At 35.4% G+C, this 21,983-nt stretch overlaps 1 protein-coding gene and 1 non-coding gene across 2 annotated transcripts in view; one reads left to right on the top strand and one right to left on the bottom strand.

Annotated features, from left to right (window-relative positions):
- Positions 1-680: 680 nt before the first annotated feature.
- OTOGL (otogelin like) overlaps positions 681-21,983 on the bottom strand; it is a 154,454-nt gene continuing 133,151 nt past the window's right edge. Inside the window, exons 52-58 of the mRNA XM_003783387.1 lie at positions 20,656-20,719; positions 18,966-19,144; positions 18,376-18,480; positions 15,946-16,065; positions 14,634-14,679; positions 1,550-1,629; positions 681-881 (exon numbers count right to left, since the gene is read on the bottom strand). Coding sequence (XP_003783435.1) covers positions 681-881; positions 1,550-1,629; positions 14,634-14,679; positions 15,946-16,065; positions 18,376-18,480; positions 18,966-19,144; positions 20,656-20,719 — 795 coding nt within the window. The remainder of the gene's footprint in view (positions 882-1,549; positions 1,630-14,633; positions 14,680-15,945; positions 16,066-18,375; positions 18,481-18,965; positions 19,145-20,655; positions 20,720-21,983) is intronic.
- Positions 18,141-18,247, top strand: LOC111723109. The gene has a single exon (XR_002771726.1). It is a non-coding gene; the product is annotated as a U6 spliceosomal RNA (small nuclear RNA).

Raw genomic sequence — 21,983 nt, forward strand, 5'->3', positions numbered from 1 at the left:
CTGAGCCGATTTACTATTTTCTTAGTATAGGTGGGTTTCTTAATCAGATCTAGAACTCCCTGCTGTCAACTTCATCACCAAAATGAAAGCCAGAATGCCTGGCTATTTTTTGTTGCAGTTGTCATTGTTGTTTTGCAGGTCCGGGCTGGGGATTCAAACCCGCCACCTTAGGTGTACGTGGCTGGCGCCTTAGCCGGTTGAGCTATAGGTGCTGAGCCGATGGGTGACTTTCTATCCCTTAGTCCCATCCGATCCTCCCTATTCTGAGTTCCCAATGTCCTTTATACCACTTTATAACCATGTGTACTAAAATGTGTCTTAAATTGGGTAGCTATGGCAGACTTTGCAAATCAAAAAATAAATAAATAAATATTGAATGAAATTAAAGGAATTTTGCAGAATAAGCTTAAAATTGTTTAGAGTATTTCAGATCTATTCCATATTGCAATTGTATACATAATAGCATTTCAGCTGAACAACTTACAACCATTTGATTCTTACGGCAGAATAAAGCAATAAATCTAATTTCCCTATGGACACTGTATATATGTTGGACCAACTCTCAATATTCTGAAAAATATTGTTAAATGTTATGAATCCACCAAGTTGTATAAATAATAGTGATAAAAGTTAACTGTATTTGAAAATACGATGCTGTATGGAGTTTTGCAATCGAGAGTTCAATTCCACTGGCACGTGCAATCTGTAGGTTCCTGGAGAGTGTACAGAATCTCGGTGCCGTTTCCTGAGCAGTACAGAGGCACAGTCAAGTTCCGCACTCCATTCTCACGGCAGCACTTGCAGAATCTTAGGTGACTTTCCATATTGATGTTATAGATAGTAGCTGATGGGCACTTTCCATCACAAGATGCAACATTGACCTGTATGAAGTGACAATGAGAAAAAAATGCCTTAAATTTTTTAAAACCCTAATTATTATATTATTCCACTCGGAAGTCAAATGAAAGTAAGGCTTTCTTCCCCAGCACACCAACCCTCAGCCTTTACACATTAGAAAATAGCGACAAATACTAAGTTAAAACGCAACTCAATAATACAAAAGCATGTTCCATGACAATGGCTGAAACAGCAATGCTAACATAACTCAGGGCATGAAATGTACACATCTAGCTGGGCATGTATATGGATTATGTGAATCACCATCTGATGATTCTGTCATCACCTGTATTATGTCATGACTCAAGGAGATAAAAAATTAGACAGGTTATATTAATGGGGAAAATTAAAGTTGGGATCCTTTTGCTGGCAAAATTGCATAGTTAAAAAAATACCTAGTCAAATCTATTTAGACTTAACTTCCATCTTCCTGGATTGCAATTATCATTGAGAACTGTTGATTATTTATGCAAAGAGTAATTCATAATTCTTCACAAACAGAATATTTTAATATTAGATTGTAGGAATAATCTTAAAGTTTGGTATTATAAGTTTTGACGTTTTGTTGGCTTACAGACTGAACGGTTCTGTGACACACATACTTTCGGAAAGATGATGCCCTTTCTATCATAAATGATACTCTTCCACTTACAGGAATTCGGCTGACACAGTCCTGTTTCCTTATGGTTGATTTAATGATAACTTTCTGGCATGTTCTTTCTTCTCGTTTGCCTAATAAAATATAAAATGTATTTAGTCATCAAAAGATCTATGTCACATTGTTTCTTAATTCAGTTAAATATACGAATATATTTACAATTAAAATTAATAGAATTATATGAAAACTGTTCAAGTTTTAAAAGAAATTTAAAAACTTCACTCTTACATGTTTTATTGCAATATTTCTTTTCACCTTCTAAACAGAGTATCATTACATTTTCTAGCTTTATACTAATTTATTTTAACTTTTAATCTTAGAATAACTATGTTGTCTATGCATGTAATACATCTAACATCAACACATATATGGTATATATGTATGTTGAAATTAATTTTTGGAATAAATCATAGTATAAGTAAATGTATGTGTACATAATTAACTGATTAATTAATTAATGTATTTAATGCATAAGTTAACTGTGTACCCATATATTAATGCATATAATGCATGTATGGATATAAGTAAATGTATTATATGTATGCATATAAGTAAATTAATTAACATAGTTAATGCACAAGTTGATTATGTATGTATCTATTCAATTTTAAAATAAAAATTGAGAGACTTAAAATCATGTTATCTTTATGGATAATTGTAAATAATGCAAATGAACTCATGCCTATAATCCTAGCACTCTGGGAGCCCAAGCAGGTGGATTACTTGAGCTTAGCAGTTCAAGACAAGCTTGAACCAGAGCAAGACCCTGTCTCTAAAAATAGCCAGGCATTGTGGTGGGCACCCAGCTACTCAGGAGGCTGAGTCCAGAGGATCACTTGTGCCCAAGAGTTTGAGCCTGCTGTGAACTCTGATGCCATAGCACTCTACCCAGGGTGCAAAGAGAGACTCTGCCACAAAAAGAGAAAAAAAAGTATGGGTGAGCATGCTTGATTTTATGGTTCTGATATGGTCTTTTATGTTTTCAAATTAAAACCCTTTGTATTCATTGAGGACATATTAATATATGAGTCTGTGTATGTGATGGATCATCACTTGATAATACATCCAAGAATATATATTTAATGGTGTATATAGTGAATATAATCCCTGAATTGATACACAAAAACAAGGTTCTCATCTCTTCTACTAACTTGCTTTGTCACTTTAAGAAAATCACTGAATTATTCTGCTGAGTTTCCTTGCTTATAAAAAAGCGAAATATTATCCCCAATTTTCAAATGAGTTTAACCATGAAATCCTTATTTAAAATAAATGCTTTTATAAAATCCCAACATGTAAAGTAGATAAAGATTAAGCTGCTCAGGCTGAAGGAAAGATGGGTAGATATGATTGGCTGAAATTAAACTGCCCTTGTCAAAGTGACCATGACCTCCGAATTGCTCAATTTAAAGGTTATCTCTCCACTGTGATCCTACTTGACTACTCAGCAGCATTTGTCTCAGTGCATCGCTCTGCCCTCATTAAACTCTTTTCACACTTGGCTTCCAGAGCTCACTTGCTTTGGTTGTCATCCTGTCTCATTCACTACTCCTTCTCAGTCTCCAATGCTGGTTCCTGCTCTTTCCCCTGATCTCTGAATTATAATGTGACCCAAGGCTCAGTGTCAGTGTTGAGCACACAGGCTGCTTTATGCTTTATGTTGCTATCACTCAGTGATTACTTCATTGACTCTTCTATTCCAATTATGTTCAAGAACAAAGAGTAGCCAAGAAAGCAATCATCTTTACCGTAGCCTACAAGATGCCTCACTCTCATTTTTCTATCACCTTCCTCCTCTAACCTTCTGTACTATAGTCACACTTTGAATGCTCTTCTCTGCCTGGCTGATTTCCGCAGGACACTCAGTATCTACTCAACTGACACCTTGTCACAGAGGCAGTCCCTATGGCCCCACTTAAGTTAGCAACCCAGCTCCTCTCACTCGCCATCTCTTATTCTGCACTCCTTTTCTTTATGCCACACATCACTACCTGACATGTGAGGATATAATTACGTGTTTAGCGTTTCTCCCCTTTCTTGATAATAAGCACTTTCTGTGTATATACTGATTCATTCACTGTGGTAGTCTTTAAAAGGATGCCTGATGTGTAGGCACCCAATTAAAACTATTTCATAAGTTAATTCACTCCATGAAATGAAGATGAAACAGAATTAATTTATTGCTAGTTAGCTGAGTTTTTTTGTACCAAGAAGCGTTCCTCTTGTTTGCACCACTTCACTCCTCAGAGACTCTCTTGTAACACCTTTGTTAGCAGAGCACCTGCAATCGATCAAACCTCCACAACCTCTACAAAAAGGCCTGTTCACATCCATGGCAACAAGGATTCTCCAACACCAAAGTAGGAGCTACTTCACAAGTCCTTAGACATCAAATGAGAGAAAGTGAAGTGGCTTGTTACTATTCTGAAATTTGAAAGAACTTGGCAGACTTGAAAGATCCTGGACCCAGGCACTGCACAAGCCTAAATCTGCTACTAACTAGTGTGATCACCTTCTCTGAACCTTCAATTCTTCATCTGTAGGGAAAACCCTGCCTACCTCCCCTGAGGATTAATTGTGCTCTGCAAAGTGCTTAATAGAGTGTCAATAAATAAATGGTAGTTAATATGATCAGTCCCACAGATCTGTCTACTCTCACATAACTTAAATGTTCTCATTTCTATAATAACAAGTTTCAATGAATCATCCTCCCAGATTGGCTGGCATAACTAGAACATTAATAAGCCATAAGGGCTGAATTGATGGCTGCTATATTCATGATTTAGTTTTAACATTCCCTGCATGACTGGCACCAATACTATATAAGGCTTGTTGGCAAGAGTTTAAGGGGGTCCAGAGGCAAGTCTGTTAGCAACTTTTGACATAGGGGAACTATGTTTCTGTTTCAAGAGGAATAGGTGAATACTTGAAAATTCACAAATTAAAGTATACTCCTCAACAGTATTTTGTAACATACTGAAATGCAGTGTTCTCTACACAATAGCTCTTCATGTCAAAGAAGACCGAAAAATCACTGTGGGACTCTACATCTCTTTTGCAGCTACTAGTGGTGAGATTGGGGAGAAAGGACTCCAGCCACCCTGGGCTGGGGTGCGCTGCCCAGAGGTATCATTTTGGGGAGTAGGAAGGTGGTGGGAGACTCCAGTAGCCAGCAAAGGGGCCAGGAGCAGTGGAGAATCAGCACAGAAGGCCAGTGCTTGGGTGGTGGTAGGTTTCAGACAGAGAATGCCATTCTGGCAATTTCTAGACGTACTTGCTGGAGCTACCTTGGGAGGTCTTGAATGAGTGAGTGACCTTAAACAGCACCCAGTGGCTGGGATTGAGCAGAGATCTCATCCTTTGGCTACTGGCAGGGCATCAAGATTGTGGAAGAATTGCAGGAGGTGGGGGGTGAGGGGAGGGATGTGGTGGAAGGGGAACACCCCGAAAGGTCCTAGTGCTGCCAGGCTGGTTCTGGTGGCCTGCTGAGCTGGGCATCCACTTTCAGGGAAACTCAAGTGAAACCCACTTTTCTGGGAAAGTCACTATGTACCAAGAGGCACTGATTGGAAAGGTTGAGGCATGTCTCTTCAGTAGGCTGACTAGAGCTTCAAGCTCCCAATCCTACAGGGATTGAGAGAAAATAAATCAGGAAAAGGGACTGGGTAACTTTCACAACTAAATAGTGGTTTCCATCCCCCATCTTATACACCCATATCAGCGTCAACATTAGCATCTCAAACCCCAAAATGTCACCTGTTCAGGCAAAATATGTGTGTGTGTGTAGACAGAGTTTGTTTTGCTTTTGTATTTTTAATTTTTCATTGTTTCTTCTATAGCAATGGCTCCATTTTTACTACAGCTTTTCTGCTCCTTTTATTCTTTCAGTTTTTCCTTAGGGTTTTAGTTTTTCTTGTTTTTATTTTGTTTTGTCTTGTTGTATTTCTGTTTTTCCATTTCTCTTTCTTCAATAATAAGGGCTTCATTTTTACTATGGTTTTTCCTACCCCTTTTATCCCTATTTCCCTTTACTTTTCTCTCCTTTTCTCTCTCTTTTTGAAAATATTTTTCTACTTTCCTTATCTTTCCCATATAAATTTCTCAAATAACAACTAAGACATAACCCTTTTTAAAAATCTTACACAATTTTTTTTAATTTTCTTTACATACTTTTATTATTATTTATCTTTTTCTGATCTGTTTTATTTTTTTTTTTCATCTGTATTACATTTATGGAACAGAGCCTTACTCTGAGGCCTGGGCTAGGGGTGGCACAGCATTGACCTGACTCAAGGAGACCTTGATCCCCTAGTCCAGGGTATCCATCTAGCTTTGGACTTTGGAAGAACATTATTGGTAAGCCCCCATTTCAAAGTTTTCTTTTCTTTTTTTTCCTTTCTCTATTTGGTGGAGATGGGGGTCTTATTTTTCCTCAGGTTGGTAAGGAGTTTTTTACCTAGAGGGATCCACAAATTCCACCTCTCCAGAGGCTGGGAATTGTGGATGTGGGTCAAAATACCCTGCTGAATACCATCATTACCCCTGTCTCTTTCTGTTCTTCTTCTCTTTCTTTGGTGACCTTTCCTTATACTCCACACCCTCCTTTTTCCTTTTTCTTTTTTTCTCTTTCCTCTCTTCTTGTTTGACACTCTTCTCTTCCTTTTGGTCCTATACCAAATGGATAGATACTTCAATACCTAAGCACAGAGACAATGTGGTTTAAAGAGGAGAAAGCGAAAGGAAAAAAATAGGGGAATGAAGCAGACATGAAGAAAACACTCATGAGGAGGAATGACAAAAAAAAATCCTGGCAACATGAAAAACCAGAACAAAACAACCATACTCCCACCTAAGGATCATGAGGTAGCTACCAAAGAGGATTCCATCTATAAAGAAATGATGGAAATAACAGAAAGGGAATTTAAAATGTGGATGGTAAAAACAATGAAGGAAATAAATGGCTGAGAAAGTGGAAAATAACCAAAGGGAAATCCAAAAACAGAACCAAATAAGGGATGGAAGATATGAAGAATATAGAAAGGATATACCAAAGATTGAGGAATTGACGGAATCAATCAGGGAACTTAAAGATGCAGCAGAAAGTACCACTAACAGGTTAATCATGGAAAAGAAAGACCCTCAGAGCTAGAGGATAAAGCTCTCAAGCTAACACAGGCAGTTAAAGAGGCTGAAAAGATGAGAGAAAAAGCAGAATAGTCACTCAGAGAATTATGGAACTTCGCAAAGTATTCAAATATATGAAGTACAGGTATCCCTGAAGGGGAAGAAGATCATCCCAAAGGGATGGAGGCCCTACAGGAGGATATCATAAATGAAAATTTCCCAAGTATCACCAAAGATTCCAAAATACTCCTTTCAGGGGGATATAGAGCCTCAGGTTGTCTCAGTTCACAGAGTATCTCCAAGACACATTGTAGTGATCCTGCACAAAGTCAAGATGAAAGAGAGAAACCTGCAAGTAGCCAGGAGTAAGCACCAATTGACATACAGAGGAAAATCCATCAGGGTGACAGTGGACTTCCCAGCTGAAATTTTCAAGCCAGAAGAGAATAGTCAGCTAACTTTAACCTTCTTAAACAAAACAATTTTCAGCACAGAATTCTATCTCCTGCTAAGCTGAGCTTTAAAATTGGTGAAGAAATCAAATCTTTTACCTATATGCAAACACTGAGGAAGTTTGCCACAATAAGACCAGCTCTATAGGACATACTTAGATCTATTCTCCACACTGAACATCATGATGGACCACCAGCAAAGTAAACACCCACAAACTAAAGGAGAAAACCTAGCTTCCACAATGATGCAAAGGATAAAACTAAACAATGGACTTTCACAAAAGAAGATAACTAGAACTCCACCACACCTATCAATTAACTCAATTAACATGAATGGCTTGAATTCCCCACTGAAAGGCACAGGTTGGCTGATTAGATAAAAAAGAACAAGCCATCTATATTCTGCCTGTAGGAAACACACATAGCCTCAAAGGACAAAATAAGACTTAGAGTAGAAGTTGGCAAACAATATTTCAGGCAAAGGGAAATCAGAAGAAAGGAGGGGGCACAATCTTGGCTTGGCACCTGTGGCTCAAGCGGCTAAGGAGCCAGCCACATACACCTGAGCTGGTGGTTCAAATCCAGCCCAGGCCCACCAAACAACAATGATGGCTGCAATAAAAAAATAGCTGGGCATTGTGACAGGCACCTGTAGTCCCAGCTACTTGGTAGGTGGAGGCAGGAGACTCACTTGAGCCCAGGAGTTGGAGGTTGCTGGCTCCTTAGCCACTTGAGCCACAGGTGCCAAGCCAACCTGCCAAGCCCAGGAGTTGGAGGTTGTTGGAATTCAAGCCATTTACGTTAATTGAGTGAATTGATAGGTGTGGTGGAGTTCTAGTTATCTTATTTTGTGAAAGTTGAAGGCACTCGACCCAGGGTGAGAGCTTGAGGCTCTGTCTCAAAAAAAAAAAAAAGAAAAGAAAAGAAAAGAAAGAAAGAAACAAAGGAGGGGGCACAATCTTATTTTCAGATACTTGTGTACTTAAAGCAACTAATTTAAGAAAGACAAAGATGGTCACCTCATATTGGTCAAGGAAACTATACATCAAAAGGACATTTCAAGTTGAAATATTTATGCTCCCAGATTAATGAAACAGACCTTAATTGGTCTGAGCTATATGGTATCCTAGGACACCATAACAGTAGGGGACTTTAACACTCCTCTTATAGAGGTGGGCAGATCCTCTATTCTCTTATAGAGCTGGACAGATACTCTAAACAGAAAGTAAACAAAAATGCAAGGGACTTAAACTCAACCCTAGAACAAACAGGCTTAATAGACATATAATCCCAAAGCTAAGGAATATACATTAATAGACACATAATCCCAAAGATAAGGAATATACATTCTTCTCATCTCATCAGCCCAAGGAACATCCTCCAAAATGTATCATATCCTAGAACACAAATAAAACCTGAACAAAATCAAAACAATTGACATTACACCTTGTATCTTTTCAGACCATAAGGCAATAAAGGTGGAACTCAACCCCAACAAAAATTTTCATCCCCACGCAAAGGCATGAAAATTATACAACCTGATGCTAAATGACAGTTGAGTCAAGAAAGAGATAAAGGAGGAAATCATTAACTTCCTCAACCATAAAACAATGGATACATAAGCCACCAAAAGCTGTGGAATACTGTTAAAGCAGTCCTAAGAGGGAAACTTATTGCATTAGATGCCTATATCTGAAAAACAGAAAGGGAATACATCAACAACCTAATGAATCATCTTAAAGAAAAGGAAAAGAAAGAGCAATCCAATCCCAAACCTAGTAGAGGAAAAGAAATAACCAAAATTAAATCAGAAACAAATGAAATTGAAAACAAATTAATTCATAAAATTAATGAAACAAAATGGTGGTTATTCAAAAAGATAAGTAAAATCAAAAAACCATTGGCCAGATTAAGTAGAAACAGAAAGTAAAATCTTTAATAACCTCAACAAGAAATAAAAGTGGGAAATAACAATTTATACCACAGAGACAAGAGATTATTTCTTTCTACTATAAAAAACTCTATGCCCAGAAACTTGACAATATGAAGGAAGTGGACCAATACCTTGAATCACACCATCTTCCTAGAATTAACCAGAAAGAAATAGATCTCTTGAACAGACCAACATCATGCACTGAGATTGAAGAAACAATAAAAAGGCTTCCAACAACAACAACAACAACAAAAATGAGCTTCTACCTATACTGCAAAACCTATTCCAAAATATAAAGAAGGAAGGAACCTTTACCAGTATGTTCTATGAAGCAAACATCATCCTGATTCCAAAACAATGCAAGGTCCCTACTGAAAAGGACTAGTATAGATGAATTTCATCAATGACTATTTATGCAAAATTAACAAAATCTTGTCTAATAGACTGCAGCTACACATCTAAAAAATTATACATCACAATCAAGTAGGCTCCATCCCAGGGATGCAAGGCTGATTTAACATATGTAAATCCATAAATGTAATACACCATATCAATAGAACAACAACAACAAAATGACCAAATATCCTCTCAATAGATGCAGAAAAAGCATTTGACAAAATTCAGCATCCTTTTCTAACAAGAACACTTAAAGGAAACAGGCATAGGTGGCACATTTCTTAAGCTCATTAAAGCCATCTATGACAAACCCACAGCTTACATCATATTAAATGGAGTAAAACTGAAAGTGTTTCCATTTACAACTAGAACCAGACAAAGACGTCCACTATTGCCACTATTATTCAACATTGTGTGGGAAGTTCTAGCCAGTGCAATCAGGCAAGAGAAGGATATAAAGGGCATCCAAATGGGACCAGAAGAGGTCAAACTCTGGCTCTTTACTAATGGTATGATCTTATACTTAGAAACCCTGAAGCCTCAACTGTGAAACTCCTGGAAATGATCAAGAAATACAGTAATGTCTCAGGGTACAAAATCAATGTCCACAAATCAGTAACCTTTGTACATGGCAATAATAGCCAAGTTGAAAAGCTAATCAAAGATCCAATTCCCTTCACAGTAGCTTCAAAGAAAATGAATCCTGGGCAGTGCCTGTGGCTCAAAAGAGTAGGGTGCCAGCCCCATATGCCAGAGGTGGTAGGTTCAAACACAGCCCCAGCCAAAAACTGTAAAAAAAAAAAGAAAGAAAGAAAGAAAGAAAGAAAAAGAAAATGAAATACTTAAGAATGTATAAGAATGTATCTAACCAAAGAAATAAAGGCTCTCTCCAAAGAGAATTAGGAAGCCCTAAGAAAATAAATAGGAGAAGACATTAACAAATGGGAGAACATATACACTCTGGGCTGGGAAGAATCAACATTGTTAAAATGTCATTCAACCCAAAGCAATCTACAGATTCAATGCTCATTAAAATATCAACATCACACTTTGAAGAACTGGGGGGAAAAGTATTTCATTTTGTATGGAGCAAGAAAAAAGAATGCACTGTGGAAGTGTAGGATGCTTAGGTGCTTGTAGAAAAGAGCATAGGGTTAAAAGCACTAGGCACTAGGGAGGGAGTAATCTGGGAAAAAGTCAAGCATCACTGCTGGACCTGAGTGCTAAAAACAATATTCACTAGATATAGCATACTGTCCCAACCCTAAGTCATACATTAGAAGTGATAAACTTAGAGCAAGACAGAAGTGCATTAAACAAGATGTGCTGAGAGCTCAATCATACATTAAAGAAAAACTACTTGTTGTTTAACTTTGACTCTCTCTTTGGAGCTTTTCACTGAACTGCATTTTCTCGTGCCTGAGATTTCAATAAAAGCCAGTGAGGAATGTTGGAGGGGCCTGCACCCTTGTATCTCCTTGCAGAGTGCTTGCTGATGTTGACCTCCCCAGGTCCCTCAGTTCAATGCAGATGGACTGAGTAGGTGTTATTCATTTGAGTTGAGTCACATCAACAAACAGTGATAATGTTTCAAAGTACAAACAACTGCTTTTTCAAGGAGATCCTTAACTGATCAGCAGCATGAATTAGGCTTCAGCTTGACAAAACAATTTCATGCAATACTTCAAAATGAAAATATATATTGTTCAATTGATTTGGATGAATCAACTGATACTACTGACTCAGCACAGGTTTTATGCCTCGTTGAGATCATAACAGAAGGGTTTCTTTCCTAAGAAGGTCTGTGTACTCCTTTGGGCACTCTTATGGAACAGAATGGGGGCACAGATATCTTCAGCAATTTCCAAGATAAATGTCATGAAGTTAGACTGAATTTGGTAAATTTAGTGAATATACATATAGGTAGTGCACCTTCCATATCAAGAAAACAAGGATTTATTGGATAGATTTTTAAAAAGTATTAACAGATCCAGATGCTCTCATTTCTTTTCTTTATATCTTGCAGCAGCAAAATCTCTAGTATAGATCTACTATTTTAAGGAATACTTTGCAACAAGTTATAAATATTATTAACTATAATTCTTCAAATGCAACATGGCATCCTAAGTTTTGTAATCTACTAAAGTTGAACAATGAGGTATTCAGTGTGGATTTACATATCATTCTAAAGTACATTGGCTATCACAGGGAAAGCTGTTAGCCAAAATTTTATCTCTGTGAGAACAGATAGTGGAATTTTATGAAGAACGGAATCAACAATGTGAACTATTAGAAAGAGAGTTCTATGGCATACAGCATTTCTGTGTGACATGATGTCAAATCGAAATGACTCAAATATTTCTTTATAGAAGAAGAAGGTAAAACTAAGTCTTCAAGTGGTCATGTAGGGAAAAAATTCAAGCATTTCAAAAAAAGCTATTTTTTTTTCTTCAACACACTTCTTCAAAAGGTGATTTCAGATACCATTTTTCCCAGTTAGCATAGGTCATTGATGAGCAGGATGGGGATATGTGAACCATTTCAAGAATATGAAATGTTATAGACCTAGTAATGGGAGAATAGAATGAAAGGTTCACTGACTTTGAAAATCATGATATCACACTCAAATTAGCATTTTGGTCCCACCTAGTCGATATGTTAAGACATCTAAAGAACTATAGAAGGAATTAATGGAGCTCTCTGCAGATGACATAGGAAAGTCATTGTTTGATGCTAAGACAGATCCAATTGAAATATTAAAAAATGCAGTAGAATACCCACAGCTTCATCAATATGCCTGAAAAATGCTTTCTTTCTTTTCATCCACTTATTACTACGAATCTACATCCCTCTGCCTAACCCAAATCAAGATGCCCTTTAGGTCACAAATGACTGATATCCATTTAGAGAATCAACTGAAGCTGTGGATCTCCATTCTGCAACCAAATATTCAAATTCTTTCCAACAAAAAGCAGACACAACCAGGTCATTAAAAGGTTAGGTCAACAAATAGTTTTCCTTTTTGAAATTATTAAGAACATAGTAGCTATATTTTTTACAAGATAGTGTTCTTCCATAAGCATATCTAATTGAAGTTTCTTGAATACAGCCTTATTTGATTACAGCTAAATTAAGGCAACCTTCCAACATGAAAATAATAGCGCATCCCTGGCACATGAAAAAAGAACTGAGATCATAAAAATGTAAATTTCCTCAGTTTTTAGAGCTCAATTTCATTCCTTGAGTTCCTGATAGATAATGATAATTAGTTACACATTGGTTTATATTTGATTCAATATGCCAAATAAAAAATGTTTATTTCTAACAAAAAAATTGTAAGTAGTATGTGTCTAAAACTTCTAGACACTTTAAAAATACATAAGTAGTACTATACTATCCACAAAAGTCCCCGTAATATAATCGTTATAGGTTGAACTGGGTCTTCTTCTTCTTTTTTTTTTTTTCACTACACCTAATTTTATTGTGAAAGAAAACATGCAAACACAGTATGGCCAATGGTGGCAAAAAGCAATCTGGTAGCTTAAGGCAAGTTTTAATGGAGAAGAATTTAGAAATGATGATGCAATGATGTAATTTTGTTTAAATATAGATTATTTAAAAATATCAAATTGCATCAATAACTTAACAATAAGTTTTCAAAGCCTACAATATTGGAGAAAAAGGCCTCATGATCTTAATGCCAGCATTAAGACAGACAGAAGCAACATAGTGCTAACTGACAGAAAAAATTCTTTATTTACAGAATGGCAACAGTAACACTTAATAACATTTGATCTTATTTACTGTGGTCTGAAAGCCCTTGGCTAGAAGCAATAGAGAAAAATGTACCATCATTATGTTATTTAAAAACAATTTTAAGTGCAGAAGTCAAAAACCAAGGAGCTTTGTAATAAAGTAACCTTAAAACACCACTGTAAGGATCATTTAAAACATGATTCCCTCAGGTGAAACTGTGTCTTCTAATAATTTCTCTGTGTCTTAGAATATGACTTCATTTGTATATAAGATCTTTCCAGAAGTAACAATGAAAACGAGATCATTAGGCAAGCCCTAATACAACGACTGTTGTCCATTTATAAAGGATACATTTGGAAACATTCTAAAGTTCTGTTCAATGTCTATTTAGCTCTAAATAGACAAGAGTACTCTTACATATTCATGAGACTTTATCCTTCATAAAAAAGTTCAGAAATCTCCCTTAAGAGTCATGCCAACTTGTATCTAAGAATCCATCCCTATACCATGACATTATTTTTTTATTTCAGTTTAATACGAGAGTACAAATGATTAGGTTATATTGTTTTCACTTGTTAGTACCATGAAATTATTAAGTTGAGGTGTGTTGTACCCCTTACCTGAAAGCTTTTCTAAAAGCTTTTAGAAAAGCTTTCAGGTAAGGTTTTTTTTTTAATGTTCTTATTTTTTTTAATAAGAGTTTAAACTCTGAATTTTTTAAAAAACTCTTATTTTTATATTAATAAAAATCTATGAACACTTTAAAAATAAAAAATGATATGTCTCATAAATAGATCTCTATTTCATCTCAGTCTTTAAAATCATTCAAAATAACTATGAAATAAATCTTATCATTCAAACTAATATAAAATAGATTGAATTCATATAATGTTAATTATCAAAACAATTATGAGAACTTTTACAAATAGGATATAAATAAGATTCACTAAAATGGTATTTCTCAAATTTCTTCTACAGAACCATACATTTGTTCTTTTTCAGAGAGGTTTGGGGAATCCTGTACTCCATTTGGGCTTCCTTATTGGAGTGATAGGGCAATTCTCCCTGTAACATACTTAATTTTGTATAAGTTCAGCATGTCCCAAAGAAATTTCACCATAAGATGCTTTTTAATTTAAAATCTATTAAAATTTTAAGTAGTACTTTTTACAAAATGCCACAGTAAAAACAACTCCCAATATTTAAATTAAAATTAATGTAAATTAAAACACTTTGTTCACACTCCAGAAAATAAAGTTGCAATCACGCGACACGAAAACCTTCAAATAACATACTTTATGAAATTTGTTTACCTCTTTGCATCATAGGAATTGAACTTAATGAGAAAAAAACATAATCATCATGAGTAATTAGAACTAATCTACCAAGTTAATGCATGCAATGTGTCTTCACTTACAGATTTTACAACAGCCTTCATTATAAAGCTTTACAATCCCTTCATTCTAGGGAGAGAGAAAAGGAACAAAGTCAACACATACAGTGTTCGTCCATTTCTTCTTAGGCTAAAAATGAAAAACTAACTTTCATTAAACATCACAAAGAACTATTTCTAATAAAAACTGCTTTCTTTAAAAATTACAGATTTTTATTACTTTATTTCTACGTTAGCAACATCAGTGACTACAGTGTTTAAAATACACTTTTTACATGCCACAAAATATTTTTACTAAAAGAAAATAATTATAGGTCTTCTAAATATAGGCCATTATATATTTTAAATCCTTTAAATAACCTCAACTATTCCATTAGGCTAGATTGAGTTTTTGAATAAAATTGCATATTAAAATGTAACATCTTTTTTAATATTCTATTATTCAAAAAATTCCCTAATGGCTAAATTAATAAAATAGTTTTGATTGGCTTTTGTTGATTAGCAATTCTTATAACAATTGCTAACTGCTTTACTAACTTGCAAGTTGCAATTAAAAAAAATAATAATTTACTCTCTTAAAATGAGTCTGTGAAACAAAACGATGCCTAAGTTTTTTTCCAGAAGTTAAATTCTGAAACTTTAGTCCATGTTATATATAGATGGCTAGCTAGAAAAGGCCCATCTTGAAAAAAAATCCATGAGACTAAGCTATTACTTTATACCACGAAACAAAGCTCACTTTTCATTAGGAATTGTTATTACTCAAATAATTAAAACTATTTTTAAATTTTTAAAAATAAAAATTGTGTCACTTTCAAAAATCACCTTTTCCAATAGGCTTTTCTCTGAGAGAACAGGGAATTGATGAAGTGTAGGATTAGCTCTGCTATGACTTGTGCTGAGTTATCCAGAGACCTGCGCTACAGCAAATGTCATACACATACAGGCCAGCACCTATTAAACGGTGAGGGACATCATAAATCTGGCTGTTTAAGAGAGTATATTGGCCAACCTCTGATTCATTAGCTATTAATCCATATTACAAAGGAGGCCAGGTCTGCTGACCGAATGATTTTGCAATAACCCTTGGTTCTACACATAAAACCCCAAAACACCGAAGTGTCCATTCAGAGAGAGTCAAAATTATTTGGAACACCATAGATGACTTCAAGATAGCAAACTGAAAAAATACAAAAAAGTTTTTATTAATCCATGAAAATAAAGCATTCAGCACAGTGAATAAGCCACAATGCCAAGATGACCTTGGAAAACATGAACATGTATTTTCTAAATTATATTTCATACTCAATTGTATTAGGTATAACAAAATACAAACCAGTTTGCATTCAGTCTCATTGAAAGGGGGACAGACCATACTGTAGTTCAGAATCATAGCAACTTCATCAGTCTTAACGCATTCATATGTGGTGCAATTATAGTTCCAAGTACTTCCCTCCTAAAAATAAAAGAGAAAATTAGCATCCTGCATACTTAAATCTGCTATATTTTTAAGTAGAATTTTTTTAGTTTCATTTCAGTTTTATTCTTGTTAATAAATTCAAGTAAAATTAAATTTTATATCACTTACCTAAAGATAACATGTATAATATAACACACATTTTATTTTATATTCTTTTAATTCCTCTAATTCTCTTACCACAGAAATATATACATTCTAGAATGACGTCTGGAAGATATTAATGAAATCTGGGTGAGAGTATCCTGAATAATGTTTATTTCCTTTTATTTTACTTTTTAAAATTAAAGAACTTTTAAATTAAAGAAAACTTATGACAGTTTTAGAAAAACAATAATTTCAGGAAACGAGTGTGTAACCAAAGCATTTTCTGTTTGCTTCAACATTCCACAACAAATCCCAGCCCTTACCTGCAGGAGTAAATGCAATCTTGGAGATATAATAAAGAACCAACTCAGATAATTTAAAAAATGCTGAGGCAAACAGATACAATTTCAAAGGGAGTTAAACACAATCTTCTTTTCTCATTGGGTCAAATGTCCTTGCCTCTGTAACAGCAAATTTATGCTAACTATGTGAACTATCCCAAACGCTCATTCATGTTTTATGTATTAATAAAATTAATACATAAAATTAAGTTTTTTTAATTCATTTAAAATTAATTTCTTTTTTTAATTTTTTTTATTGTTTGGGATTCATTGAAGATACCAAAGAATTAGGTTACACTGATTGCATTTGTCAGATAAAGTCCCTCTTATAATTGTGTCCTGCACCCAAGAGGTGCGCCATGCACCATGACCTCAATCCCTTCTCCCCTCTCCCCTACTTTCTCATTCCCCTACCCCCCGTATTAGCTCATCTACTGCCCTCATGTTAGCATAGATTAAGTAGAATATTTCTTATCCTCTTGAATAAATATCAAAATCAATTCAAGATACAGAGAGCTTCTTGTGACCCAGAATGTTTCATCTTACAATGTCCCCAAATTTATCAAAAATTATTAAAAATACATCCATATGTATCATGTGTGATTGCACATGTCAGGCTTTATACTAGAACTGAGATGTAAATGTGAAGTAAAACAACAGAGGGGAAAGAAGCAAGTGGGTAACTGTGTCTGCTACAAAATTAAACATCTAATTTGGCCAAGGGTCAAAGGTCTTACTCTAATATTTCCTCACTAATTATAAAACAACAAATCATATTACTCACACACCTCCTTTCCTGAGATTTGCTTATTCTTCCTTTTACTCCCTTGTCACCCAAAATTCTTTAAAATATTTGAGTGCCAGTGTTTATTGCCTTAAGGTTCTAATTTTGTAGACATTATGGTTATTTTAAAACCTATTCAATTCTTTAACAAATGTTTAACTGAAACTACTGTTTCATTCCTGATTTCAGAATCCCTGTTTAAAAATAGTTAGCTGAAATAATCATGTGATTGTTAGGCTAAATTGTTAGTTTATATTTTTATTTTATAACCCATGTTTTAAAATAATAGTCAAACTTTGGCTTGAAGAGTCCTTGTCAACAAGTAAAAAAATCTTAATAAACCTGACTGCTTTCTTTCCTTACATTCCACCTTAATCTATGAATTGCCTCAGACTTTCTATGAACCTCAACTGGGAAAGATCTATAAGACCAAGTGTAAAAGAAGATAAAACCTAAAACTCAGGAAACATAGGACTATCTCATTTATCTGAAATCAAAAATTAGCTATTGCACCGAAGTATTAATTGTTCTTTTCTTTGTAGTGATTAGAATTACTATTCCCCAAAATCAATGTCTTACATCTGGAAAACAAAACTCCAGATCTATCATTAAATAAGTTTGAGAAATAAATTAAACCTGTTCCTTAATTTTCAGATACTTGAAACTGCAACAAATGTAACGACAGCTTGTGTGTTATAAGTGTATCAGGTACTGATGTGTATTTTCTTTGTAGAGGTATGTGCGTGGGGAGGAAGGCATTTTCCAAACTTGATTGACACAAGAATGTCTTCTTCAGAAAGCACTCTCCAAGGAACAAATTTTAGGGAAAAAAATGTATACATGGGCTCACTTGAGCAGCACGTATGCTAAAATTAGAATGATACAGAGAAGATGAGCATGGCCCCTGCACATGGAGGACACGCAAATCCATGAAGTGTCCGTATTTTTAGGAGGCTGGGAAAGTTCCCACCCAGCAGGTACAAGGTAGGGGTATATGGCATACCACAGGGGTGAAAGAGACAAACAAGGAACCTAATCATAGGTACCCTAATATTAATCCAAAACAACAATTCATACCTCATATATAACTGATGTTCCATTTTCCATATGAAATTTGCAGGATGCATTTTTGCACGTGCCACAACAATCATAGTCACTTGGGGATGGAATGTATACCTGGTGCTGTGATAATAATGCATTGAATTAGCCACACACTATCTATATTTTTAATGAATTAGTTCTGGGGAATTATTTTTTCCCAGCACAGCTGTAAGTTTCCCCCAAACATCTGTAAGCATTTCTAATGCTACTTGAATATGAGATGCTTCAAGTCATAATTGACTTGACATAGCTATATTAAAAGTGCACTAGATGTTAACCTCTATATCTAACAGCCAAGATTCCAAGCAAGTGTCACAATTTCAGGCCAAGCAAGCTGGCGAGAGGTAGGTAATAAGACTCCTGAAACTCAAGCTTATACACAGAAAAGTGAAAATCTACTTTATACAGATATATTACAACTGAACTGACTATAAAAGAGCTAGTCAAGTATACATGTTTAAGTCGTGGAGTGTTTGCTAGTTCAATTCCCGTAGCTGCCATTTTTAAGCTCATTATTAACTCTCTTCATAAGGACTTACAAACTTCATAAGGACGTGTCTACTTACCACATCACACTCTTTTGAACAGTTCACCATTGTAAAATTCAGAGTGTGAAAGCCTGTATGGTTATCCTTTTCCTCCAGACACTCTATTGTATGACAAAAGTCTCCTTCCGAGTACTTTATCATAGACTGTCCAGGATTCAGGACCGATACTTGTTGAAACACACACACATCATCCTTTTCTAAGAACAGAAAAAAACAGTCAATAAGAAAATATGCTACTGAGTTTTGATTAATCTATTGTTGGAACTTATATTTTATTATTCACTAGAACTATGCTTTCATTGTGGTATGCCAGTTTTTCAAAAGCCAACAAAGATCTTCATCTTTATGTTTTAATAGCCCAACAGCTTACTTAATAATTAATGTAGAATATTCATTCCTTAGAACAAAGAGTTGATCAGTAAAACCAACTCCGTTTCCAATTTGAACTTTCTCCAAAAGCTACCTTTTATAGCAGGTCCCAGAATGTGAGAGCTAGGGTTAGGTATGCTACTCTGTGCTCTCTCTCTAGGACGTGTAACATGACCACAGATGGAGGTGGATGTGGATGGAGGCACAGTCTAATCCAACAGCAGACCTCTTTAGGATGGGACTGAATAACAACTCATGTTTTTCTAATTACTACTTGAGAGATCTAGTGTTGCCAAACAAATGGTCATGTACGTCATATTTCATGGTAGCGGTAGCTGATTTAACAATGTGCCGTCATATCTTTAAAAGAGGCATAGCAGGATAGGCTGGTACAGTGAAGAATAACTCGATTCAGAAGCCCTTTATGCCTTGCCGACACTGAACTTAAGCCTTCTCTCATAGAGAAATACAAAGCTTTCGAGCCATTGATCAAAATGTTTTTTTATTAACCTTAAATATGAAAAATTACTATTTAATAGAAAAATCAACTTTATGCCTTATAATGTTAACATCAACAATAAAAAATGGGTCAAAACATTATAATTTTAGATGTTTATTTTTAAAAAATTAAAAATAGTTTGGGCGGCACCTGTTTCTCAGTGAGTAGGCTGCCGACCCCATATACCAAGGGTGGCGGGTTCAAACCTGGCCCTGGCCAAACTACAACAACAACAACAAAAATAGCCGGGCATTGTGGCAGGTGCCTATGGTCCCAGCTACTCGGGAGGCTGAGGCAAGAGAATCACCTAAGCCCAAGAGTTAGAGGTTGCTGTGAGCTGTGTGATGCCACGGCACTCTACCGAGGGTGATGGGATGGGACTCTGTCTCTACAAAAAAAAACTTAAATATAGTCATATTAAAAAGAGCCCTAGTATCATCTTTAAAATTCTGTGAAGGCAGCCAGGCATTGTGGCAGGTGCCTATAGTCCCAGCTACTCGGGACGCTGAGGCAAGAGAATCACCTAAGCCCAGATGTTGGAGGTTGCTGTGAGCTGTGATGTCATAGCACTCTACTGAGTGACTCTGTCTCTAAAAAAAAAAAAAATCCATGAGGCTCTGAAAAATATTTTCCTTTTTCTGTCATTTTATCAAGTTTCTCAGAAAATTTAGAGATTTACAAAAGAAGAAACTGAAAAATAATAGTACATTTTTATGCTCAAGTATTGGCAAATGTATAATACATATTCTAAATAATTTGAAAATTTTAACTTATTCACAGTAAAAAACAGATACCAATGCTATTCATTTATAACTTAAAAGTCATAAAAGATGTAGTTACCACAGAGATACTGTACACATCCACAATCACTCTGAAAATTATGGTCTACCGCAGTAAATTCTCCCTATTAGAAATATAGCATTATTATTATTATCATATAACTTTTCACATAGCTTACTTCATAACAATATTAAGTATATATAATACGTATGCATTTATAACATCTAAAACATTCCCTACCACATCTAGCAAGTGCTTATTAAATACTTGATAGTGAACAACCTTGGATTAACCTTGGTCACTTAATTAGTATCTCATGGGAAAAAATTCACAATAACTAATGTGACTGTGGATCACTCCATCTCTCTAAACTTTAATTTCCTCCTCTGTAAAGTGAGTGAAGGTGGATAGAAGGATTTTTATGAGTTGTTTAACTTTGACATTATTGTATGTGGTTTAATCCCAAGCTTCTAGAGGGCCATCAAAGATGATGCTTGACAACCCTGGGAGCTCTGCTTCATAGAAATGTTCTTGACCTACTCTATAGAGGTGGCCCAGGGTTCTGCTGTCTACACCGGAGCAAGGCTGCTATAGCATACAGGGCAGGAACAGAAGACCACAGCATACTGGTCAGTGGCATAGTCTTAGGAATGGGACTGCTTTTGCACCAATCCAGATGTGTAATCCGGCACTTACTAACAGAATGACTCAGGGCACATAACCAAAATGCTCCCCAATTCTCCCATCTGTAAACTGGGTTAATAATACAGTTCACTTTTTAGGAGTTTTGAAAGAAATAAGTAGATCAATACATGTAAAGAGCTTAGAATAGGGGTCACACACAGAAAGTGCCGTATTATCTTTAACTGTTAGTGAATTGTTGTCATGATACTCAAACTTTGCCCTATCAGTAATGCTGTAGATTCCTCCAAGCGAGTGTAGCAACACACGTAAAGTTTCAAGGATTATATTTGATGCATCATTATCCTGAGTCCATTTAATTTCATATGACATCAGTAACAGAATGAATTTGATTCAAGAAATAATTTAAATAAATTCATAATAATATACAAAACACCCTTTCCTGTAAGCTAATATTATAATCTTACTTTTATAGTGCCTTATACATTATAAAGCAGTTTTATAAACATTAACTTGTTTGATGTTTTAAGTCCTTACAATAAAGAATGTGATTGTGGATTTAACAATTCCAACAGGATTGGAAACAAAATGTGCTAGAATAATGAAGATGAAAATCATAAACCAAATTCTCCCAGGGCATAAGCTACTCCAAAGATTTAGAAGGCTGTGTTAGGCTCATACTCACTCTTTGAGGTCCCTTATCCTTCTGTTTTTTAATAGTTAAAGCCATAATGCTCACTCTGCCC

The sequence above is a fragment of the Otolemur garnettii genome, unplaced genomic scaffold, assembly GCF_000181295.1.
Source record: "Otolemur garnettii isolate 467f Iridium unplaced genomic scaffold, OtoGar3 scaffold00007, whole genome shotgun sequence".
NCBI lineage: Eukaryota > Metazoa > Chordata > Mammalia > Primates > Galagidae > Otolemur > Otolemur garnettii.